The 20,852-nt window shown below is 41.1% G+C and overlaps 1 protein-coding gene across 1 annotated transcript; it reads right to left on the bottom strand.

The window, feature by feature from the left end:
• Positions 1-18,318: 18,318 nt before the first annotated feature.
• On the bottom strand, positions 18,319-20,543 carry TCF21 (transcription factor 21; the record flags this gene model as incomplete). The annotated part of the gene is made up of 2 exons (XM_080700538.1): positions 18,319-18,408; positions 20,094-20,543. The coding sequence occupies 2 exons, from the start codon at positions 20,541-20,543 to the stop codon at positions 18,319-18,321; spliced, it is 540 nt and encodes a 179-aa protein (XP_080556664.1).
• Positions 20,544-20,852: the final 309 nt, after the last annotated feature.

Below are 20,852 nucleotides of genomic sequence, written 5' to 3'. Positions count from 1 at the left end.
TTGCTGAGAGCCTCACTAAGTAGCTGAGGCTGGCTTCGAACCCGTGCGATCCTCCTGTCTCAGCCTCCCAAGTGCAGGGATTACAAGCGTGCGCCACCATGCCCAGCATAAATATATATTTAAACATAAATATATAAACATATAGTATATATAAATAAACATATAAATATATCAATATGTTTATTTAAACATACAATTTAAATAAATATAAACTATATATTGTTTATATAAATATAAACAAGAAACAGCTCTTTCATACCTATATTTCTTATAGATATGAAAGATAGTTTATATACATTGTTATATAAAATAATGTTCATTTGTTCATACTTGCATGAGTACAGTTCTGGGTTTTCTCTTCTGTCCATTCCTTTTTCTCTTTCACTGATTATGTGTCTGTTCCTATGCTAGTACCACACTGCCTTGATTATTGAAGTACATGTACAGTAAGCCTTGAAAGCAGGTAGACTGATTTATCCCATTTTTTTTTCTATTTCAATTCTTTCACCTCACTATATAAATTTTACAATGATCTACACCTATAAAATTCTTGTTGGTGTTTTGATAAAAATTGAATTGAATCTAGATATCATTTTGAAGGGAATTGACATCTTCACTAGGCTGTTTTCCAATCCAAGAACACGGTATGTCTCCCCATTTATTTAAACCTTGAATTTCCTTCAACATTTTGTAATTTTCAGCACGTAAGTCCTGTGTATAGATTATTAGATTTACTCCTAATTATTTTTGAGCAATTGTAAATGGCATTGTATTTTTCAATTTAGTGATCACATGTTCATTATTAGTAAATAAAAACATAACTGGTTTTTTTATGTTTACCTTATTTGTGGTCTTACTGAACTCTCTTGTTAGTTCTAGGAGCTTTAATTTACTTATTTGTTTGGAATTTTCTACTTAGACAGTCATGTCATGTGTAAATAAGAATAGTTTTATTTCTTTCTTTACAATCTGTGGGCTTTATCTCCTTTTTTCTTACCTTCCTGCGCTGACTATAACTGCTAGGACAACTTTCAATTAAGATGGTAATAGGTAACAGTTTCACTTTGCTTCTGATAGTAAGAAAAAATATTCAGCCTTTTAAAAAAATTTATCTTATAATCAAATTTTTAAAATAATTTGAATTATACAAATGTATGGGCTACAGTGTAACTATTCAGTGCATGTTTATAGAGTGTAATGAACAAAATAAGGTAGGCAATATTTTCATTTCCTTTAACATTTTGCTTTTAATTTTTGATTACCATGTAATAATTGTACATGTTTATGGCATGCAGTGTGATATTTGAATACATATATACAATGTGTACTGACCAAATCAAAGTAGTTAATATTTCCTTCCATGTCCTTATCATTACTTTGGGTAGGATACTTTCAGACTCTTTTCTTCTAGTTATTTATGAAGTATATAATGGGCTATTGGGAACTACATAGCCCCTTCATGTACTGTAGTAAGACACTGAAATTTATTCTATCTAAATGTGTTTGAGTACCCATTATCCAACTTCCCACGATTTCCTCCCCCGCTGCTTTTTCTACCCTCTAGTAATCACTATTATACATCCAGCATTTGTTTTTCTGCATTTGACTTATCTCAGGTTTTTATCATTTCATTTGCAATGTCACATGTGTTTAGAGTTGTTTTATATTTTCTTTTTATTCTTTTGATCTTTACAGATTCTATAGTGATATCCTTTACTTAATTTCATGATATTGATATTTTTGTTTTTCTTTTTTCTCCTTTACTTTTCTAGAAGATTTTTAATTGTATTGATTTTTCCAAAGAAATAGATCTTTGTTTTACTGGTTTTCTTTGTTATTTTTGTTTTCAATTTCCCTGACTTAAACTATGCTATGATTTGAATGTTTCTTCAAAAGTCATGTTGAAATTTAATTGCCATTGTAACAGTATTAAGAAGTGGGACTTGAAGAAATGATTCAGCCATGAGGGCTTCATTCTCATAACTGGATTAATACTGTCAGCACAAGAGTGGGTTAGTTATTGAGAAAGTAAGTTTTTTTTATAAGGATTAGTTCAGCCCCACCTCACCTTTATCATGGACTTTCTTGCTATTCTGCCTTCTGCCATGGTATGACACAGCAAAGAAGTTCTTGGCAAATGCCAGCCTATAGATCTTGGACTCTTCAGTCTCCAGAACTGTGAGCTAATAAATTTCAGTTCATTTTAAAATAATAGAAAAAAAAACAGACTAAGATATATTCTTACTTTTGTGTGTGGTGTGTGTGTGGTACTGGGGTTCCTGGAAACCCTTCCAGGCTACACTCCCAGACCTATTTTATATTTTTATTTGGAAACGGGGTCTCTCAAGCCAGTGAGGCTGGCTTCAAACCTGCACGATCCTCCTGTCTCCGCCTCCCAAGCGCGGGGATTACAAGTGTGTGCCACCAAGCCTGGCATGTTCTTACTTTTATTATTTTCTTTATTTTGCTTGTTATTGGGCTCACTTTTCTAGGTTCTTGAGGGGTGTTTAAAATATTGATTTAAGATTACTCTTTTCTGATAGTTGATCCATTTGTGGTCAGGAAAGACAACCTAAGCTGGAAGAGTAGCTCAGTGGTAGAATTGTATGCATGGCAGGTGCGAGGTCCTGGGTCCTATCCCCAAAACTGAAGAAAAACAAAAGAAGAAAGAAGAAAAAGAAAAAGAATACACTATGTGGACCTCCCTTTCTTCCTTCTTTCCTCCCTCCCTCCCTCTCTCTCTCCCTTTCTTCCTTCCTTTTTTCCTTCCTTCCTCTCTTTCTTTCTTTCTGGGACTGAACATAGGAACATTCTACCTCCAAGCTACACCCACAGCCCTTTTTATTGCTTATTTTGAAACAGGGTTGCACTGAGTTTCTGAAGGTCTCACTAGGTCTGTCCTTAAACCTGCAATCCTTCTGTCTCTCACTCCCAAATACTGAGATTACTGGTCTGCACCACAGCGACCAGCTTATGATTTCAATGCTTTTATGTTTGTTGAGATTTTTCATATGAACCAGGATATGGTTATGGATGCTTGCAAAGCATGTACATTCTATTGTTGTTGGATTAAATGTTTTATAAATGTTCATTGCATCCTGTTTTTAAGGTTCTTCTATAGCTTTTTCCATTTTCTCTCTGGTTATTCTATCAGTAGTTAAATTAAAAATGTTGGATTTTTATAATTATTAGTGTGGATTTCTCCTTTTATTTCTATCAGTTTTTTGTTTCACATATTTTCAGCTCTGCTGCTTTGCTTACAAATATTTAAAATGGTTATGTTTTAATGATTAATTGATTCTTTGATCATTATGTAGTACCTTTCTCTGTCTTTGGTCAGTTTCTTTGCTCAAAGGTCTATTTTTACATATTAATTATAGTCAATTCTGATTTTAAAAATTAATGTTTGCATTATATATTTTTCCAGTTTTTATTTTTAAAGTATATTGTTATATTTAATCTTCATGTGGATTCATTGTGATGGACATTCTTATGTACTGCTGGGGAGAATATAAATGGGTAGACTTTCTATAAAGTAATTTTATTTTTTGTAAAGTAATTTCTAAGAAACCATCCTAAGGAAAATAATTTGAAAGGGAATCAAAGAAGTTAGTATAAGGATGTTCAACGCAGTATTACTTAACATAGGAAAAATGAGAGGTAGCTTAATGTCAAAATATAAAATGTGATTTATATATTAGCGGAATATTTTCCAGCCTTTAAAAATCATGTTTCTAAAACTAATTGTATGATGTGGCAAAAAGCTAATTCTGTAACATTGGGTGACTGGTATAGTTCAAATTTTAAATGTCTCCCAAAGACCACTACTGGAAGGAAGTAGAATCTTTGGGAGGCGGGGCCTAGTGGGAGGTCCTTAGGTCATTGGGTCTCTAGGCCTACCCTCCCTCTCTTTGATTTCTGGCCATAAGGTGAGCAGTTGCTCTGCCATGGCTCCTGCTATAACATGTTTCCTTACTACAGGCTCAGAGCAACAGGCCTGAACAGTCATGGACTTGAACTACTTATCTGTGAGCAAGATGAATGTTCTCTTATAACCTAATTATTTCAGGTATTATGTTATAGTAAAGGAAAGCTGATTAACACAGTGACAAGAAGCAAAACATAAACTTCATATATGATATTAAATTAATTTGTCATGTTTATTATCCCCTATGTCTCAAACACTTTGAAAAAAGACCATTTTTATGATCAGAAAAAAGTGAATTAATAGAATCTGTCTTAATTTCACAATAATCTGTTTTGGAGAGTTATCATTTGGTAATAAAAACCTTTTCCCTATGAGGTAAACAGGTAGAATTTCTTTTAAGGTTCTTAGAGATGGCATGAAGCTGGGCATGCTCGAAATTCCAGCTACTTAGGAAGTTGAAGGAGGATTGCAAGTTTGAGGTCAGCTTGAGCGACTTAGTGAGACCCTGTCTCAAAATAAAAATCAAAGGTCTGGGGATATATGTGCAGTGGGAAAACAACCCCCTGGTTTCACTCCCTAGGACCCTCTCTGCCCACACACAAAGAAATGATATGAAAAGGCTAAATATTGGGAGTCAGTTGACTTCCTCCTCTAACTGTGGCACAGTCTTTTTTTTTTTTTTTTTCATATTCTCCTTCAGTCCCTGCCCAACTTTGTAGGAGTTGTAAGTTGGCCCCCAAAGGATCATGGCATGAATTAATAGGGAAGAGAGAAACTTATTTGTCTCAGCCCATTTTTCTATTTATTTGTGTAATAGCTAAATTTTCCTATGTGGCAAGAGAAAATAGTTGAATTTAAATTCAGCCCAAATAATAAACTAGGAAATTACTGGTGGAATGTAAAATGAGATTTTACATTTGTCCATGCTCTTTGAACCAGAATTCTACTTCCAAGAGGAATATCATGGTCTGAAGTAAAAAAAAAAAAAAACAACAAAAAAACCAAAAAAACAAAAAACAGTTCAGGTGGACATAGCCTAAATATCAGAAAATCATGGAATAGCTAAACTGGATGAGACAAATAAACTATGATAAAAAGATTAAATATTTTGAAGGTTTCAATACTCAGAGAGTGGTGTGCCCTTGGGTTATTATCATTCTTTTCCCATCCCAAGTCTGCTTATCCAGCCATTGATGGAAATAAACCTCAGCCATGGTACCATATGGTAACCAAAGATGTAAGTGTGCAATTTGTTTTAAAATTTTGTCTTAGTGTTGTTTATACATGGAAAAGATAAACATTTTAATAAGAGAGGGGGGTCTTAAATCTAATGTTTTTCTTTTATTCTGATGGTTAAGAACAGTAAAGGCTCTAAAACTAGTCATGGTGCCAACAATTTCTAAAACTTTTTGCAATATCCAATTGAGATTGAGTAGGGGATTTATCAGTTCAAATACCGGCAGTCTGCCTCCAAAAGCACTGGGCATTTCTTTAGAGTGGGGTTTGTTTGTTTGTTCTTAATTCTGGAAGGAACTTTAGAAATCTTACTGGTGAAGAAACCAAATCATGGAGAGATTAAATGATTAATTTTTCTTGGCAGCTTAGTAACAGAGCTTCTAAAGATCAGACTTGTTTATGAGTTTTTAAAATATTACTTTTTAAAAACTTTATGGTAATAAATGTGAACCTGATTTAAAAAAGAGATGAGAAAGATAGTGAAATTCAGCATCAAATGATATGTGAGTCAACTTCTAAGATTCAAAAGAGAAGAAAAAGCAAAGTCGGCCATTAAAGACAAAAAAAGGTCTGAGAGGTACAAATTGCTTGAGGAAAGATCTCCAGGATAATGCAGAGTAATTGGCAGGTATGGAGAGGTGAAATGTTAGGCTCAGCTATCCCAGAATGTAGCTGGCTAATAATATGTCATAATAGCTTTTACATCTATTTTCCAGTAATAAAAATTTCTGATAAGGAACCTATATACTGAAACTTCTTTGCTTATGGTACATATTTGTAAAATGGCTACATAATCTGTAGAAAAATGATAGTGCACCATATACAGCTCGTCTCCAAATAGCATGAGACCTTATTTCAGCTTTAGAAACATAAAAGCCTCTAGAAAAAATGTAGAAAAGACCCCTGGAAATCACTTTTCCAGACACTTGCTCATCATGGAGAAAGTAGTTAGTCGGGACAGAGGTTCAAGGTCGATGGAAGTAGCTTCATAAATGGCAGGCCAAGGTTCTTTAGCATACTGTTTGTAGTCCACAGGCAGCTGGCTATGTCAGGGGAAGCCAGCATGTCCTGGTAACTGGCTCTCCAGGAAATTGGAATAATAGATGGTTTTTAGAACACAAGGCTGCCCCTGGCCTTTCAGATACTTGCATAGAAGAGATTCTGTAAGAATAGAAAGACCCAAGATGGAGGTCAAGAACAGGTCATCTGATTCATCCATTTCTACTGCATGGAGTAGAAACGCAGGGATGATGTAAGAATTACTGTATATTGTCACCTTCACATGAGTTTTCCTCTCCACATTTCTGAAATTGGAATCTATCTTAATATTGGTTCCTGACTGAATCATCTATATCATTGGTAGTGAAAAGTTATCTATATCATTGGTAGTACCCATATTGGAGGTTATTTAATTTCAGGTTAAAATGTATTCTAAAAAGCTGGGCGTGGTGGCGCACACTTGTAATCCCTGCGCTTGGGATGCTGAGACAGGAGGATCGCACAGGTTCGAAGCCAGCCTCAACTGCTTAGTGAGGCTCTCAGCAACTTAGTGAGACCCTGTTTCCAAATAAAATATAAAAAAGGTCTGGGAGTATAGCCTGGAGGTAGAAAGCCTCTGGGTTCCACCCCCAGTACCACACACACAAAAAAAATGTATCCTAAAAATGTTATTCTTATCAAAATATGTTATTTTGTGCATAAGAAGTCATGGAAATAGAGAAGTAATGTATAGTAACAAAGCATGTATCATCGAGGGATTCTCCATAATTCTGTATTTTCTTACAAGTTGATACCCAGGCATTTTAAATGATATCAGAAAGGAAGTAAACCATAAGTATAGGACTCTGTCACATTTTGTTACTAAGATACATGCCAAGGACTGACTCACATGCTGTATTAGTTGCCTGTGGCTTGTGTAACAAATTATCACAAACTCAGACTTTTAAACAATGACGATTTGTTCTTCCTTAGTTTTGGAGGCCAGAAGTTCCACATCAGTATCACTGAGCCCAAATCTGCATGTCCGCAGGACCACACTCTCCTGGAAGTTCCAAGGACAGGCCATCCCTTGTTTCTTCCAGCTTCTGGTAGCTGCTGTCATTTCTTTGCTCATGGCCACATCACTTCGAATCTCTATCTCTGTCTTCATGTCACCTTTTCCTCTTTTAGGCATATAATCTTCCTCTCTGTTTCTGAAACAAGAACATTTGTGATGGCAGTTAGGGCCCACTCAAATAATCAGCAATACTGTCTCCATCTCAAGATCATTAACTTACCCATATTTGAAAGTCCTTTTTCTAAATAAGGTACCATTTGTAGTTTCCAGGGATTGGGATCTGATATCTTTAGGGCCATAGTCCAGCCCATTACTTATGCCAAACAATGCAAGTAGAGTCAGAGAACTTCTAAATTTGTAATAATAAGTCAAAGAAAACTTAGTGTAATTAATTTATTTAGTATTTTCTGTACGCTCCCTGAAGGATCAGCGCTGAAAAACTTATAGAACAGGTTATAGTAGTTTAGAAGGAAATATCCGTTATAATAGGGTAGAACTCTTCTAAGAAATGCTCTTAATAATAAGCCAGTAGACAAAATTGGGTAAAATCCCCCACTAGATATTGACAATTAAAAGTAAAAAATGATTCAGAAGGGCTGGACCCTTAATAAGAAGAAATTTTAGGAAAATCCTTTTATGGTGGATTCATTATAAAAATATCCCCAAATTTCTACTCTACTTGATGTACCTGCTCTATGCAATATGAATTTGCAGCTTCTCCTATTAAGAAGTTGAATCTATTTTCCCATTCCTTGAATCTGGGATGCCCTACTGACTGGCCTTAGTCAACAAAACACAGCAGCTATGACTTTGTTCCTGTTCTGAGGTTCCCAGTTACTATGAGAGCCAGAACAAGCTAGCCCATGGGGTGCTGAGAGACACATGTTTCAGTCTCCCTCGATAGCTTCCCTTGGCCAATAACCAGCCAGCAAAAGATAGGCGGGAGGCCATCCTTCATCATAAAGCTCCCAGTCAAGTTACCAGGCAGATAATGAGCAAGAACAGCAAGAATAACAGAGCCAGGCCCAAATCACCACAACCCCTCGCTGACTAACAGACTCACGAGCAATAGCAAAAACCTATGGCTGAACTATCTTGGGGCTTGAGGGTGGTTTATTATATAATAAAGACTAACTAATGGAGACTTAATGGAAAAATCACCACATTTTAATGACTGGGAGTGAATAATGATTCAGAATGAGTTAGATTCTGAATGTAAAATTTTGGGGGATATTTTATTATTTTATATAATTTATTTTGCTTATAATTTTCTTTTCTTTTCTTTCTTTCTTTCTTTCTTTCTTTCTTTCTTTTTTTTTTTTTTTTTTTTTTTTTGCAATACTGGGGATGGAACCTGGGGCATTATACCTCTTAGCTGCACTCCCAGCCCTATTTTTTTAGTCTTTTAAATTTTGAAACAGAGTCTCATTGAGTTGCAAAGGGCCTCCCTAAGTAGCTGAGGCTGTCTGTGAACTGCCATCCTCTGGTCTCAGCTTCCTGAATTCTGGGATTATAAGCATGTGCCACCATGCCTGGCTTTCTTGGTTTTCTTTCTTTCTTTCTTTCTTTCTTTCTTTCTTTCTTTCTTTCTTTCTTTCTTTCTTTCTTTCTTTCTTTCTTTCTGTGTGATACTAAGGTTGGAACCCAGGGGCATTCTACCTCCAAGCTACATCCTCAGTCCAATTTTTTATTCTTTATTTTGAAACAGGGTCTCACTGAGTTGCAAAGGGCCTCACTAAGTAGATGAGGCTGGTCATGAACCGGAGCTTCCTTTCTCAGTCTCCCAAATGCTGGGATTATAAGCGAGCGCCATCATGCACAGCTATTTTCTTGATATTCCTAGTGGTGATAAAATATACTTATAAATACCTCTGTGTTACCTTTTCATTATGATAACAAACACCTGAGATAATCAACTTAGAAAGGAAATTTTGTCTCATACTTGGTTAGCCTTTTTGTCATGGGCTTCTGACAACATATCATCACAGGAAAAGCATAATGGAGTAAAATCACTCATCTCATCACTGTGTGACCAGAATGGAAAGAGGCCATGCCTCTGATGACCTACAGACCTCCCACCAGGTCCCACTTCTTAAAGGTTGTGCCATCTCCCAGCCGCACCATGAACTGAGGACTAAGCTTTTAACACAGGGATCTTTGGGATACACTTCTACAAATTATAATAAATTCTAAAATAGTTCTTTAAATAAGCATACAATAATACATTTTAATTAAAGAAAAGTAGCGTGTCATGATTTGTTAGAAGAATGTCTTTCTTTATGGTTATAGTTTTCCTAATCCATTCTATCCGGGGAACCCTTGTATTCGAAGCAGGATCCCATTCCAGTTGCTATGAAGTATAATAAATCTATACTTTACTTTCTGCCACTGATTTTCTATGTAGTTTTGGTGTTTTAATTCCTCTCTTGGTTTCTATTGTCTTGTATGAAAGTTAGGGATGATAATATTTCCTGGTCAGGGTTATTTTGAAGATGAAATATGATAGTCTATATACATGTACTTTGTGAAATGCAAATAAAAAAATAAGATAGCTGATCATGCTGGTGTTTCTTAAATATAGCCAAATGATAGCTTTTTTACTGGCTAAAAAGTAGTGCTGCTGTTTTTGGTGAGATTGTTCTATTCCATAAAGTAGACCATTTAGGTTATTTGAATATGTTTTTGTGTCATCCTTCTACTTCCCCCATCATAGACCCAAAAAGACCTAAGGATATGGCTCCCCCTCAAAGCATGTTCCTCCCATTGATGTGGCAGAATAAAACCAGGTGATCTGTATGCAGACAGCCCAGCTTTGATTTCATTTTCTCACTTTTTTTGTGTGGTACTGGGGATTGAACCCCAGGGGTGATCTACCTCTGTGCCACACCCCCAGTCTTATTTTATTTTTTATTTTGAAACAGGGTCTCACTAAGGTGCTAAAGGTCTTGCTAAGTTGCTGAGGCTAGTCTTGAACTTGTGATCCTCCTGTCTCAACCTCCCAAATACTAGGATTACAGGAGTGCACCACCATCCCTACTGTGCTCTGATTGCATTTAATCATATTTGTAGCAAACCGATTTTGGGATTCTTGTCTTACTCAGAGCCCCTATCTCAAAAGATCTGCCCCAGTAAATAGCCAGCTTACCCGTGTGTCTCCCATCAAACACAGCTAATGGGGCATGAGGAATATATAATTGACCTGGGGGATCTAATCAGAGCCTCCTAGACAGTAGTGGTCTCTATCCTGAAAATTCAAATTCAAGATATGTGGGATGGACATATTTGAACAGTAGTATCTGCACTTGAATCTCCTTGTTGAATTGAGGCCATAGGCAGCAGCTTAACAAACCAAATCTCTGTGAAATAAAAGTTTAGGAACAGTAGGTAGTTAGCCAGGATGGAAAATAAGATTGCCTAGGAGAAAGTGTAGAAGACTGGCAGAAAAAACAGAGATGGGGGCCCAGAGAGGAGGGTCACTCCTGACTTGGGCTTCTCAGCAGATTTCCCCTAAGTTCTAGTTACTGTTTATTTTCTGCCAGGCGATGTCAGCCAGATTCCTTGGACTGTCTTTGCAACCTCATTTCCCTTTTTATTTGAGCCAGTAAGAATGGATTTTTGTTCCTTGTTACCAAGTGACCCTGACTGATTTGAAAAATAGTCTCCTGGGTTTAGAGATATCTTGGATTTCTTTATTTTTTGGTTAGGAATGTAATTTTGTGGTGTAATAAGAAATAGATACTTGGTCATTGTCCTGGTTCCTGGCATAAGAGCTTGTGAGACCATTGTAACCTCCTGAGTTCTGCACTTGATTTTTCTTGTTAAACTGAGGCCACAAGCAGCAGCTTAACAAACCAAATCCATGTGAAATAAAAGTTAAGGAACAGTAGATAGTTGAGTGGTGAGTGCCTTTAGTATGCTAATAAAATGACTGAAGGCTGGGGTAAGCAGATGGCTTGGGACCCTATGTTTATATGGTTGGAACATATAGCCTTATTCCACCTCCACGAAGTGGAGAGGGGTTGGGATTGAGTTGAATCATCATTAGCCAATGAATTTATAAATTGTGACTAATCTCCATAAAATCCCTGAACAATAGGTTCAGAGAGCTTCTGGGGTGGTGAACACATCCAGGTTTTGGGAAGATGTCACACCCCAATTCTATGTGGACAGAGGCTCTTGTGCTCACAAATCTTCTAGATCTCTCCTTGTGTACCTCTTCATCTATGTTCGTTGAGCTATCTTTTAGAATAAGCCAATTAACATAATCATCTCCTAAATTTTGGGAGTAATTTATCAAATTATCAAATTTTTGGAAGGAATGATGGGGGCCTCTGATTTATAGCCTGTTAGTCAAAATTTTGCCATGTGAAACAGGAGAAGTATTGTGGGCATGAGCCCTTAACTTATGCGGTCTGATGCTAACTTGGGGTAGACAATGTAAAAATTTAATTAGAGGGTAGAACATGTGTTTAGTCCATTTAATGTTGGACAACTGGTTACAATGGGCAAAATACCATACATTAATTGCTGGAAGTATTGTGAGTGTATAAGAGCTTTTCCTTTAGGGAATGAAAATATATTAGTCAAAGAAGAAAAATAACTTGAAGGAAAAGAGTTATTGATGGATGCCTGACTGTAAGATTTGAGAGCAGCGAAAAATGGTGGTGTTCACACAAACTACAAAGGAGAAAAACTGATTATAGATGAGCTTTATTAATAAAAGTCCGAAAAGCCAATCAGAAAGGTTAAAGGTGAGTGTTTCTCAGTGATGATGGGAATGCTGGAAGCAGATGCATGTTGATTTGAAAGGCACAGTGCCTATAGTGGACCGTTGCCTAGGATTTAACGCTAAAAAAGAATCCACATATTTCAGGTTAATGTTCCTTCAACAAAGCAGATGATGTATTTTTCACTATAGAATTATTTATCTTTTTTTTTCAGACTTTATTTATTTATTTTTTTATTATACAACATGCTTTACATATTTTATTTTATTTAGAATTATTTATCTTATGGAATAAGTATCTGTTACATGCACAAGTACAGTGGCATATTACCAAATTCTGAAATAAAAATTGGGCAATATATTTAAGACAGCCTATGCCGTCAAGTGCACTATAACCTTAACTAGCAGATGCAGGCATCTCAGGAAGCTTGTCATCAAATGCAGCTGCTCTCCTCTTTGAGACTTTCCCGTGCCTGCCACTGTCCTAGGTGCTGGGACCAATAGCGGAACCAGCCAGACTTTGTCCAAGCTCTCATAAATCTAGTGGAGACAAAAACAAAAAGAAATGAAAGAAGATAACAATTACCTATTATCAATAAGTTGGTAAGTGCTGAAATACAGAATAAAGGCAGGATCCACTGCAGATAAGGCTGTGAGGTTTCACTGAAGAAGGAAGAGACTAGAATGATCATCTGTCCTAATTACACAGAAGGTGACTTGATGCAGCCAATAATCACAGAATTTGATAATTGTTTATTTTTGTTCATGACTGTTCGGGAGAACATATTATTCTTTTAGGTACATTTATAGTTTAATGAACAAAAGAAGAGAAAACTCAGTATTTGTCATGTACCAAGCATTTCCCACACATACAATATTTTGCCAAAACAGTTGTTGCGCTCATTTTACAGGTGGAAAATCAAGGTCCTGAAAGATGTAGGATCTGTCTTGTCCAAGTGCTCAGGGAAAAGCTCTTTCCACTAAACCAGACTTTAGCCTACATCTGTAAAAGGCAACAAATTACTTTGTCATTCCCAATCAGATTAATTTTATCATCAGATTATGTGAACATTTTATTCCTGTAAGTGCCACAATTATTCCCATTATTAAAATGCCTTTATTTTTGGCACTAGGGATTAATCCAGTAGCCAAACCAGAGGGCATTCCACCTTTGAGCTACACCCCCTAGCCCTTTTAGTTTTGAAATGGGGTCTCCCTAAGGTGCTAGGGCTGGCTTTGAACCTGCGATCCACCTGTATCAGCCTCCCAAGTACTGTGGTTTCAGAGGCACACCACCATATCTGGCTTAAAACACCTTTGAAACTAGTAAATTAAAATCAAATATATATGTATATATTGGGTCTGGGGATGGAACCCAGGGGCATTCAACCTCTGAGCTACAACCCCTGCCCTAGTTTTTATTCTTTATTTTTGAAACAGGGTCTCTTGAGTTGTAAAGGGCCTCACTAAGAAACTGAGGCTGTCTGTGAACGGTGATCCTCCAGTCTCAGCCTCCCGAATGCTGGGATTACAAGCATGCACCACCACGCCTGGCTTTGAATCATATTTTCTATTGGGAACAGAAAGAAGACATTTTGTGTGTGTGTGTGTGTGTTGCAAGGGGCCAATTCAAGCATCCCATTCCCAGGTGATACTACCTGGTCTCTTTATGTCTGCTTTATTTATTATTTTCTCAGATATGTACCTAGACTTCAACATAAGACTCATGTCAGTGTGACCATAGGAACAACACAACCTTCTTTTATGTGTCTGTGCATGTGTGTGAGTGTGTGTGTTTCTAACTGTCCTCTCTCTTATCTTCTTCATTTTCCAGCCTTCAAAGAGTTAATGGTTCATTCAGGATCCCAAATCCATTGAGGTGTCAGGCACCCTAGTGGGCGCTGGGTGCCAAGCACCCCGTGACTCTGGTCTTGAGAAGTCTGGTCTCTTAACCCAGCCACATTCGAATGTGGCGCTATTTGCCTTTTCCACCGCCCATTTTGTTCTCCCTCTGCCCCTAGAGGGATTCTGGAGCTAGTCTGTGGGGGTGATGAACAGGGAAGAGGTGGACCAGTTAAGCCTGCCCAGATCTGAAAATCAAAGGTGCTTCCAGCCAAGAGGCCTGGAGGAAGCCCGAGGAACCCTCAAGAATGTCTCTGGCACCCAGCGAGTTTCCACGGGCAGAGCCAGAATTTAGAGAAAGGATGCAAAGCTAAGAAAAGATGTTCGGCAACCGGCAGGTGACTCTTGGAACTCGCGCCTGCATTCCCAGGTTGTGTTGTGGTACCCAGAACCTGTCGGGGGCTGCGTCTTCTAGCTGGGCAGATCCGCAGGGGTACGTGCACCAGCTGTGCCCAACCGCAGGCCGGAGCTCAGAACGGTCTTTACAGTCTACTTCTCACTGGCAGAAAAACTGCAGAAACCCCTTTCTGCTCCGCCCCTTGCTCCTTTGCTCTCTAAAGTGCTCACTCCGGCTCACCCATAAGGTGTCCTTCCCAGGACACCGTTATGGGGCCAACTTCTCAATGCAGGGAACTGGTGCTGAACCAGAGCGAACCCAACTACCACTTGACTGATGCAGAAATCTTATCTGGCCTGAGGATAAACCCCAGGGTCCCTTTTGCGGAGGTTGTGAGTCTGGGGTGCCCAGGTTTCTCACCCCGCTTAGGAGCATCCAGAAAGCCAACAAGAAGTGGGCGTCATTGTCTCATGACTGTAATTTATCTTTGAGGGCATGAGATGAGTGTAGTCTTCCATGCAGTAGGGTGCAACAATGCTTTTATTTTCACAGAACGAGTGATTTGATTTCCAGAATGATATTATTTAGAATGCCATCCTGGAATGAACAGAATATTAAATCAAGCTGATCCCCAGAACATGCAGCCTCTTACCACAAACGTTACCATCTGCAACAGTTCCTTTCTCTCTGTGTTAATTCCTTTTGTTTCCTTAATAAGACAGATCTGAAAACAGCAATCGAGATGAACTGAAGCAGCTACAGTAGCATCACATGGAAACTTGGGGGAACACCAATCACGCTGCACCACCCAGACCTTGGAATCAGCCTGCCTGGAGGGTTGGGCATCATCGAGGTGGTTCTGACACCTATGAAGGCTAACAGTCTCCTTTGGTAGTGTTTTCACTAATCATTAAATATAAGTAATGAATGGATACCAGAGCTGTGTTCACTGCTTCTTTTTGTAAGAAAAATAAGTCTTCAATTTGATGATGGGAACACTTGCTAAAAGCACACTGAATTGCTTGTAAAAGTCATACAAGCAATGAGAGAGAGAGAGAGAGAGAGAGAGAGAGAGAGAGAGAGAGAGAGAGAGAGAGAGAGAATGAGAATATTTCCTTGGCTACAGTGCAGTTCAAATATGTCTGCTCTTGAGAACTCACAGACTCACTCTTTTGAAACACTTTATTTTTTTCCCAAGCATCTATAAGTGTGGTCAGTTACCCCCCTGCTTCTTTCTGAAAGTTCCCTGTAAGAGTTTTCATAACCTAGAGGTCCCAAGACAATCTGCCCCTCCCTCCCAGCTCTGCTGGCTTGGTGCAAAGGGAGTCCCCCATTCTTGCTTTGCAGATGCTTGTTAAATTGCAACACAAGCCCCTGGGCTGGGCACCAGGTAGATGGAAAGATGCAAAGAGAACAAAAAGTGCTGGCAAGCTGGGCATGGCGGTGTGGTCCTCCTGATGCTCTGGCATATGGGAAAGGTCCATGGAGAAAGACACGTTTATACTGTGAGACTGTGGGTGTATAAGAATGCTGTGTGTGAAGTGACCTTATTTTCCTGTTCTTGGGGCTAACGACCCAATCACTTCCTCCTCAGTCTTCACTGTACTTAGTCTACAACAGTGTGCCAGGCCTCTCAGCCATGGCTTCTGGTGTACCCTCATCACCAGACAGCAGAGGCATCCTTCTGTTTGCAGTTCCTTAGGCTCTGTCTTTGCCCTCTGAGCTTTTCTGGGGTTTGGTTTTTTAGGAGTCACCTTGACAAACAGCTCTGGACAAATTTGGAGACCAGTGGGGAGACGTGCAAAGTGAAAAGGGTTCAACATTGCATTAAAGGGAATAACAGATTGCACAAAAAAAAGGTTGTTGCCTGTATGTAATAAACACACAGCCTTTTGAGCTTTCTGCCTGAGACACTTTGGGTTTGGGCCTACGCCTGCATAATTCACCACCTGCTGCTTGGCACAAGTAACCGAGGCACACTAAGGCTGGTGCAGTGGGAGAGAAAATGAGGGTACGATGATTACTGTCGCTATCACTATTACTATCGCTATTACTATCGCTATCTTTACTTTGATGCGCAGGGAAGAGAAAACCAAGCCCTCTTAGGAATAGCTAACTGAATGCGGAACCAGGACTAGAACCCACTGTTCCCTAATGCCTCCTGCCCCCGCCTCAGCCAGGGCTTCACATTATAGGCCGGAAGCCTGCGGAAGGTTAACATATCCATCTGCTCTTTGAGGATGTCAGAAAAAGAGGAAGGAGCCATTACTTTCCCAAGGAGCTGACGGCGGGCGGGGAGTGCTCTGAACACAGAGCATTTTTTTGGGTTTTAAAGAAGTGATTAGAAACTTGAAAAGTTTCCCGATTGTGTTGGGCAAACCTCCGAGTTGTGCGGTACCAGACTTCGGAAAGGAACTCCGAGTCCGTGACAAAGGGTCTGGCCCTCGGGTACGAGTGCAGGAGCTCGCGAATTTGGGGAAGGTCGAGCTGGCTGGAGTAGACATGCACGTTTGAAAGTCAAGTTGGGGTGGGGATGGGGGACAACTCGACATCTCGAAACGGCCTGCGACTGCAACGCTTAGATGATGTGGAGGAAGAACCGCCGAGGTTCCCAGTCCTTGGAGAATGAAGAAGTGCGCCGGGGGCAGTAACTCTCAGCGAGGGCTCTCGGGCCCGGGTTCCCGTCCTCGGACCCTGCCCCGCGCCCGAGCTCTGGGGCCGCCGCTCCGGGCCTGGCTGGGTGCGGGAGGGGGACGGCGAGTCCTGGAGCCAGGTACCAAACCGAGCTGAGAAAAAGGGTGGGGAATCGAGCAAAAGAAGCGGAAGTTTCAAGGCCCTCCGTGAGGAATAGCAGTATAAAGAACTGAAGACGTCTTGTAAACACTGCGGTCATAACCCCGAACATTAAACAGCCCCGGTGGCATCTGGCGCAGCGGCAGCCGCGGGCTGCGCTGGGGCAGCGAGGGAGCCCGGCCCGGGCTCCTCCGCCTCGCCTCTCTGTTTACCTCAACTTAATCTTCCCCTACGAGCGGTTCCGCAGCCTGGAAGATGTTTAAATTAAAACCCAGTCCGCCGGAAGTCGGGGAGGGAGCCGGACGCCAGGGCAACAGCACCGAGGTGCAGGCGTGAGAGCGCTTGTTTGAAGTCATTAATGAATTAAGAATAACAAGCATATACGATGAAAAAGTGTACAAGGCGTGTTCAAGCAACTGGTCATCCTAAAACATACCCCCAAGAGAACCGGGATTTACATCTTTTAGAGGCCTCATTTATTTCCTCATTAGTTCGCCAACTTGGAATTGTTGGGATCACACGCACTCCCAGAAAGTTATAAAACGCGGAGCTTACTTCTCACGCAAGCAATGATACTGCGGAATACTTGAAAATCAAATTTTCGTTTGCTGCTCTTTTCCCTCTTGACCTTCGCAATGGAATAACTTTCATCCTGCTCATCCTATTTACTGTTATAATATCTCTAATGGTCTTAAAAGTAACTTGCAAGAGTTTCTTGATTCAGCACCGAGCATGATTTTATTTAATCTTTACTATAACGTTGGGTTGAGGTTTGAAAGAGTTTTTTTTTTTTTAATCAAACTTCCCTACAATCCCCCACTTTTTTCTTCCAAAACCTTAAAAAAAAAAAAAAAAGACCACACCAATGCCAGGGCTCTTAGCAATATAAAGAAAGATTTATTTTCAAAAGTAGCAAAACTTGTTTGAAAAATATATATATCTTTAAGTGAATTACTTTATATACGTGACTGTCAAAGTCAGCTATTCTATGATCTACATTTTACAACATTATGGTACAAAAGATACACATTGATAGGCTCTTGTTCTCTATTTATATATTTATAATTACATATTGCACTTGGACCAGCAAGGCTCACAGAGTCACGGTAGAAGTTAATAAAGTTAAATAGATGGGGGTCTGTAAGTACGATGGGTCTCCTTCGGTTTGGAAACGAATCTCCTCGTCGCAGTGGTGTTCTGGCGGGGTGGGGAGGGCAGAGGAGCTCCGCGCCGCGAGCGAGGGGCTGGCGGAGGCCGGGGCGGCGGGGCGGGCGGGGGTCGCCTTCCCGGGCCTCTCCCCGCGGAGGGAGCGCGCCTTTCCCAGACTCGCGCCTCCAAGGTCAGGACGCGGTGGTTCCACACAAGCGGCTCGCGGTCACGACTTCTTTCAGGTCACTCTCGGGTTTCCCGGCCACCATGAAGGGCCACGTCTGCAGGAGAGAAGAGGATGGGGAAAATAAGCGCGTTGGAGGGGACTCGGGCCGAGGCGGAGGGAGGGGGCGCGGTCCAGGCAGGAGTGTGAGCCTAAAAGGGAGATTATCTGTGCCATTTACTCTGAGTCCGAGTGGTCCAGAGGCTGCATACAGAAAAAAAATAATTGCTTTGGCGCGGAGTCACATCCCAGGTGGCGGCGGCGGTCTTTTAGAAAAGCCAGCCAGCCCAAAGGGCCCTTGCTGGCCTTGAGAAACCAATCGAGGACTGGGAAAGCCGCGTGGGGCCTGGAGGCTCTGAGGAGGCTGGGCTGAGCCTCAAAGCCCAACAGGTCCGAGTGCCCACTGGACATCGGCCCTCTGGGGAGGCCAGCTAAGGTTTCTGCTCCTCTCGCCTACACCCCATCGATCTCCCTCGAGCCTGCTTTAATTTCTTCCATCACAAAACCCCGGAATAGGTCACAATTTTAAGTTGAGCATTTGCTCCAAAGGGAGAAAATGCCAATAAAAAGCAACACATGATTAATTTAAGTCCGTTTTCCTACTACTGAGGAAGCAAAGCCTTCTGTTTCTTTCTCCGGACTCTTTTATAATAAGGCTCATTGAGGTTTCTTATTCAAAGATGAAGGCAGCGGCAATTATAAATGTTCCCGGCAATGGTTTCATTTTAGTTCCCGATTTTGACATCTCATCACAAAAATAAACTGTATATTTGAGGGGAAAATATTTTTTTCATAGCACAATATGCTTCGGCATCCCTCCCCTCCCCCCAACTCCTGAGATTAATTCGGTGAGAAGACTATTCAGACTTTTCGCACTAGTCCAGGCAGATAAGGCCTGACTTTTAAGAGGAAAATCTCATTCTTATCATATATAAACAAAAGTCTTAGTTAGTTGCTTTCTTTACAGTCTGCCCACTTAAAATAAAATATAATTAAAGGAACGGAATACATTTCCTAAACAGCAAAATGCATTTGAGAAAATTTGGAACTTCAAGGAGCATCGTGGGTTTTTTGTATTAAAAAATTAGGTTTAATGGGCATTGATCCTAATTAAAATATTTATAATTTTAAGAAAACAAGGCGACATGTTTTAAACCTTAGATGAGTCACCAATTGTTGTAATATTATTCATTACTCTGAAGCTTGTGAGAACTTACTGATATTTGTTAAAATCTCTGTGGCCTATAATAATTAACCCACATAGGAACAGGAGGTTTAAGTATTGACAGGCCTTTCATAGACAACTCCCGGGGGTGTGGGGCACGAATGTGTCCACTTCTAATAGTCGTAAAATATATACCCGAGGACCGATCGACGTTGGATGCTTTATAATAATTTGAAGAAAAAGTAGTTTTACTCTCAGCTAGGAGAATAAAGGGATTAATAAGATGTCTCCCCAGCCTCTGGAGTCTAGTCACCCAGGAAAGGCTCAGGCACCGCGCGGGGGATCCCTCCGGCTGCCCAGCTAATACACTTGAAAATTCCTAATGGGGCTGCCACGTCAAACCGTCGCATAAATCACTGGGGATCCGGTGGCGGGCAGGGCAGAGGGCGAGGGCGGCGTGGAGAGCTCCTGCAGCCATCCCGAGAGGCTCTGGGCGGGCTGGGGCCGGGTGCGTGGGTCACACTGGCGCCCACCCCGCGCCCAGGCGCACCACGCCCGGGCACCGCAGCAGCACTCACCAGGTTTACGGGGTGGATGTAACCGTTCTCGTACTTGTCGTTGGCCAGGATCTGCCTCAGGTGGGCGATGTAGCTGGACGCCAGGCGGAGCGTGTCCAGCTTGGAGAGCTTGGTGTCCGGGGGCACCCAGGGCAGGGTGGTCTTGAGGCGGGAGAAGGCCTTGCTTAGCACCCGCATGCGGGCTCGCTCGCGCGCGTTGGCCGCGTTCCGCTGGACCTGCTTCCCCTCCTGGCTGACCCCGCTCAAGGGGCTTTTCTTGGTGGGCGCCTTCCTCCTCTTGCCCAGGCCGCCGCGGCCCTTCTGGGGAGACCCGTTCTCGCAGTTGGAGCTCTCCTCGGTGCTCTCGTTGGAAGTCACGAACTCCTTGTTGGAGTCCACTTTCAGTCCGTCGCATTCCAACATCTCCACCTCTTGAAGGTCCTCCACATCGCTGAGGGAGCCGGTGGACATGTTTGGGGAATGTAGGGAGGAGAAAGAGAGGGACAGACACAGAAGAGACAAAATGCGCAAGCCCGACACCGACACCAAGACTTCCCAGTAAGGAGCAGCCAGCACTTGGCGCTGGCGCTGGGAGTTGGAGTTGGTGTTGGTGGCCTGGCTGCTTGGGTCTCACTGGTTCCCCTGGGCAGAGTGGGGAAAACCCACCGCTAGGGCTCCTGCGGGAAGGAAATCGGCACTCTGTTTCCCCACCCCTAGAGTCTTGGCCTTAGAGTGTGAGAGAGCGCAGAGGAATTTGGTGGACACTAGGAATTTATCTGG

Source organism: Muscardinus avellanarius, assembly GCF_963383645.1.
Source record: "Muscardinus avellanarius genome assembly, chromosome: 8".
Lineage (NCBI taxonomy): Eukaryota > Metazoa > Chordata > Mammalia > Rodentia > Gliridae > Muscardinus > Muscardinus avellanarius.
This window is presented reverse-complemented; position numbering and strand designations above follow the sequence as displayed.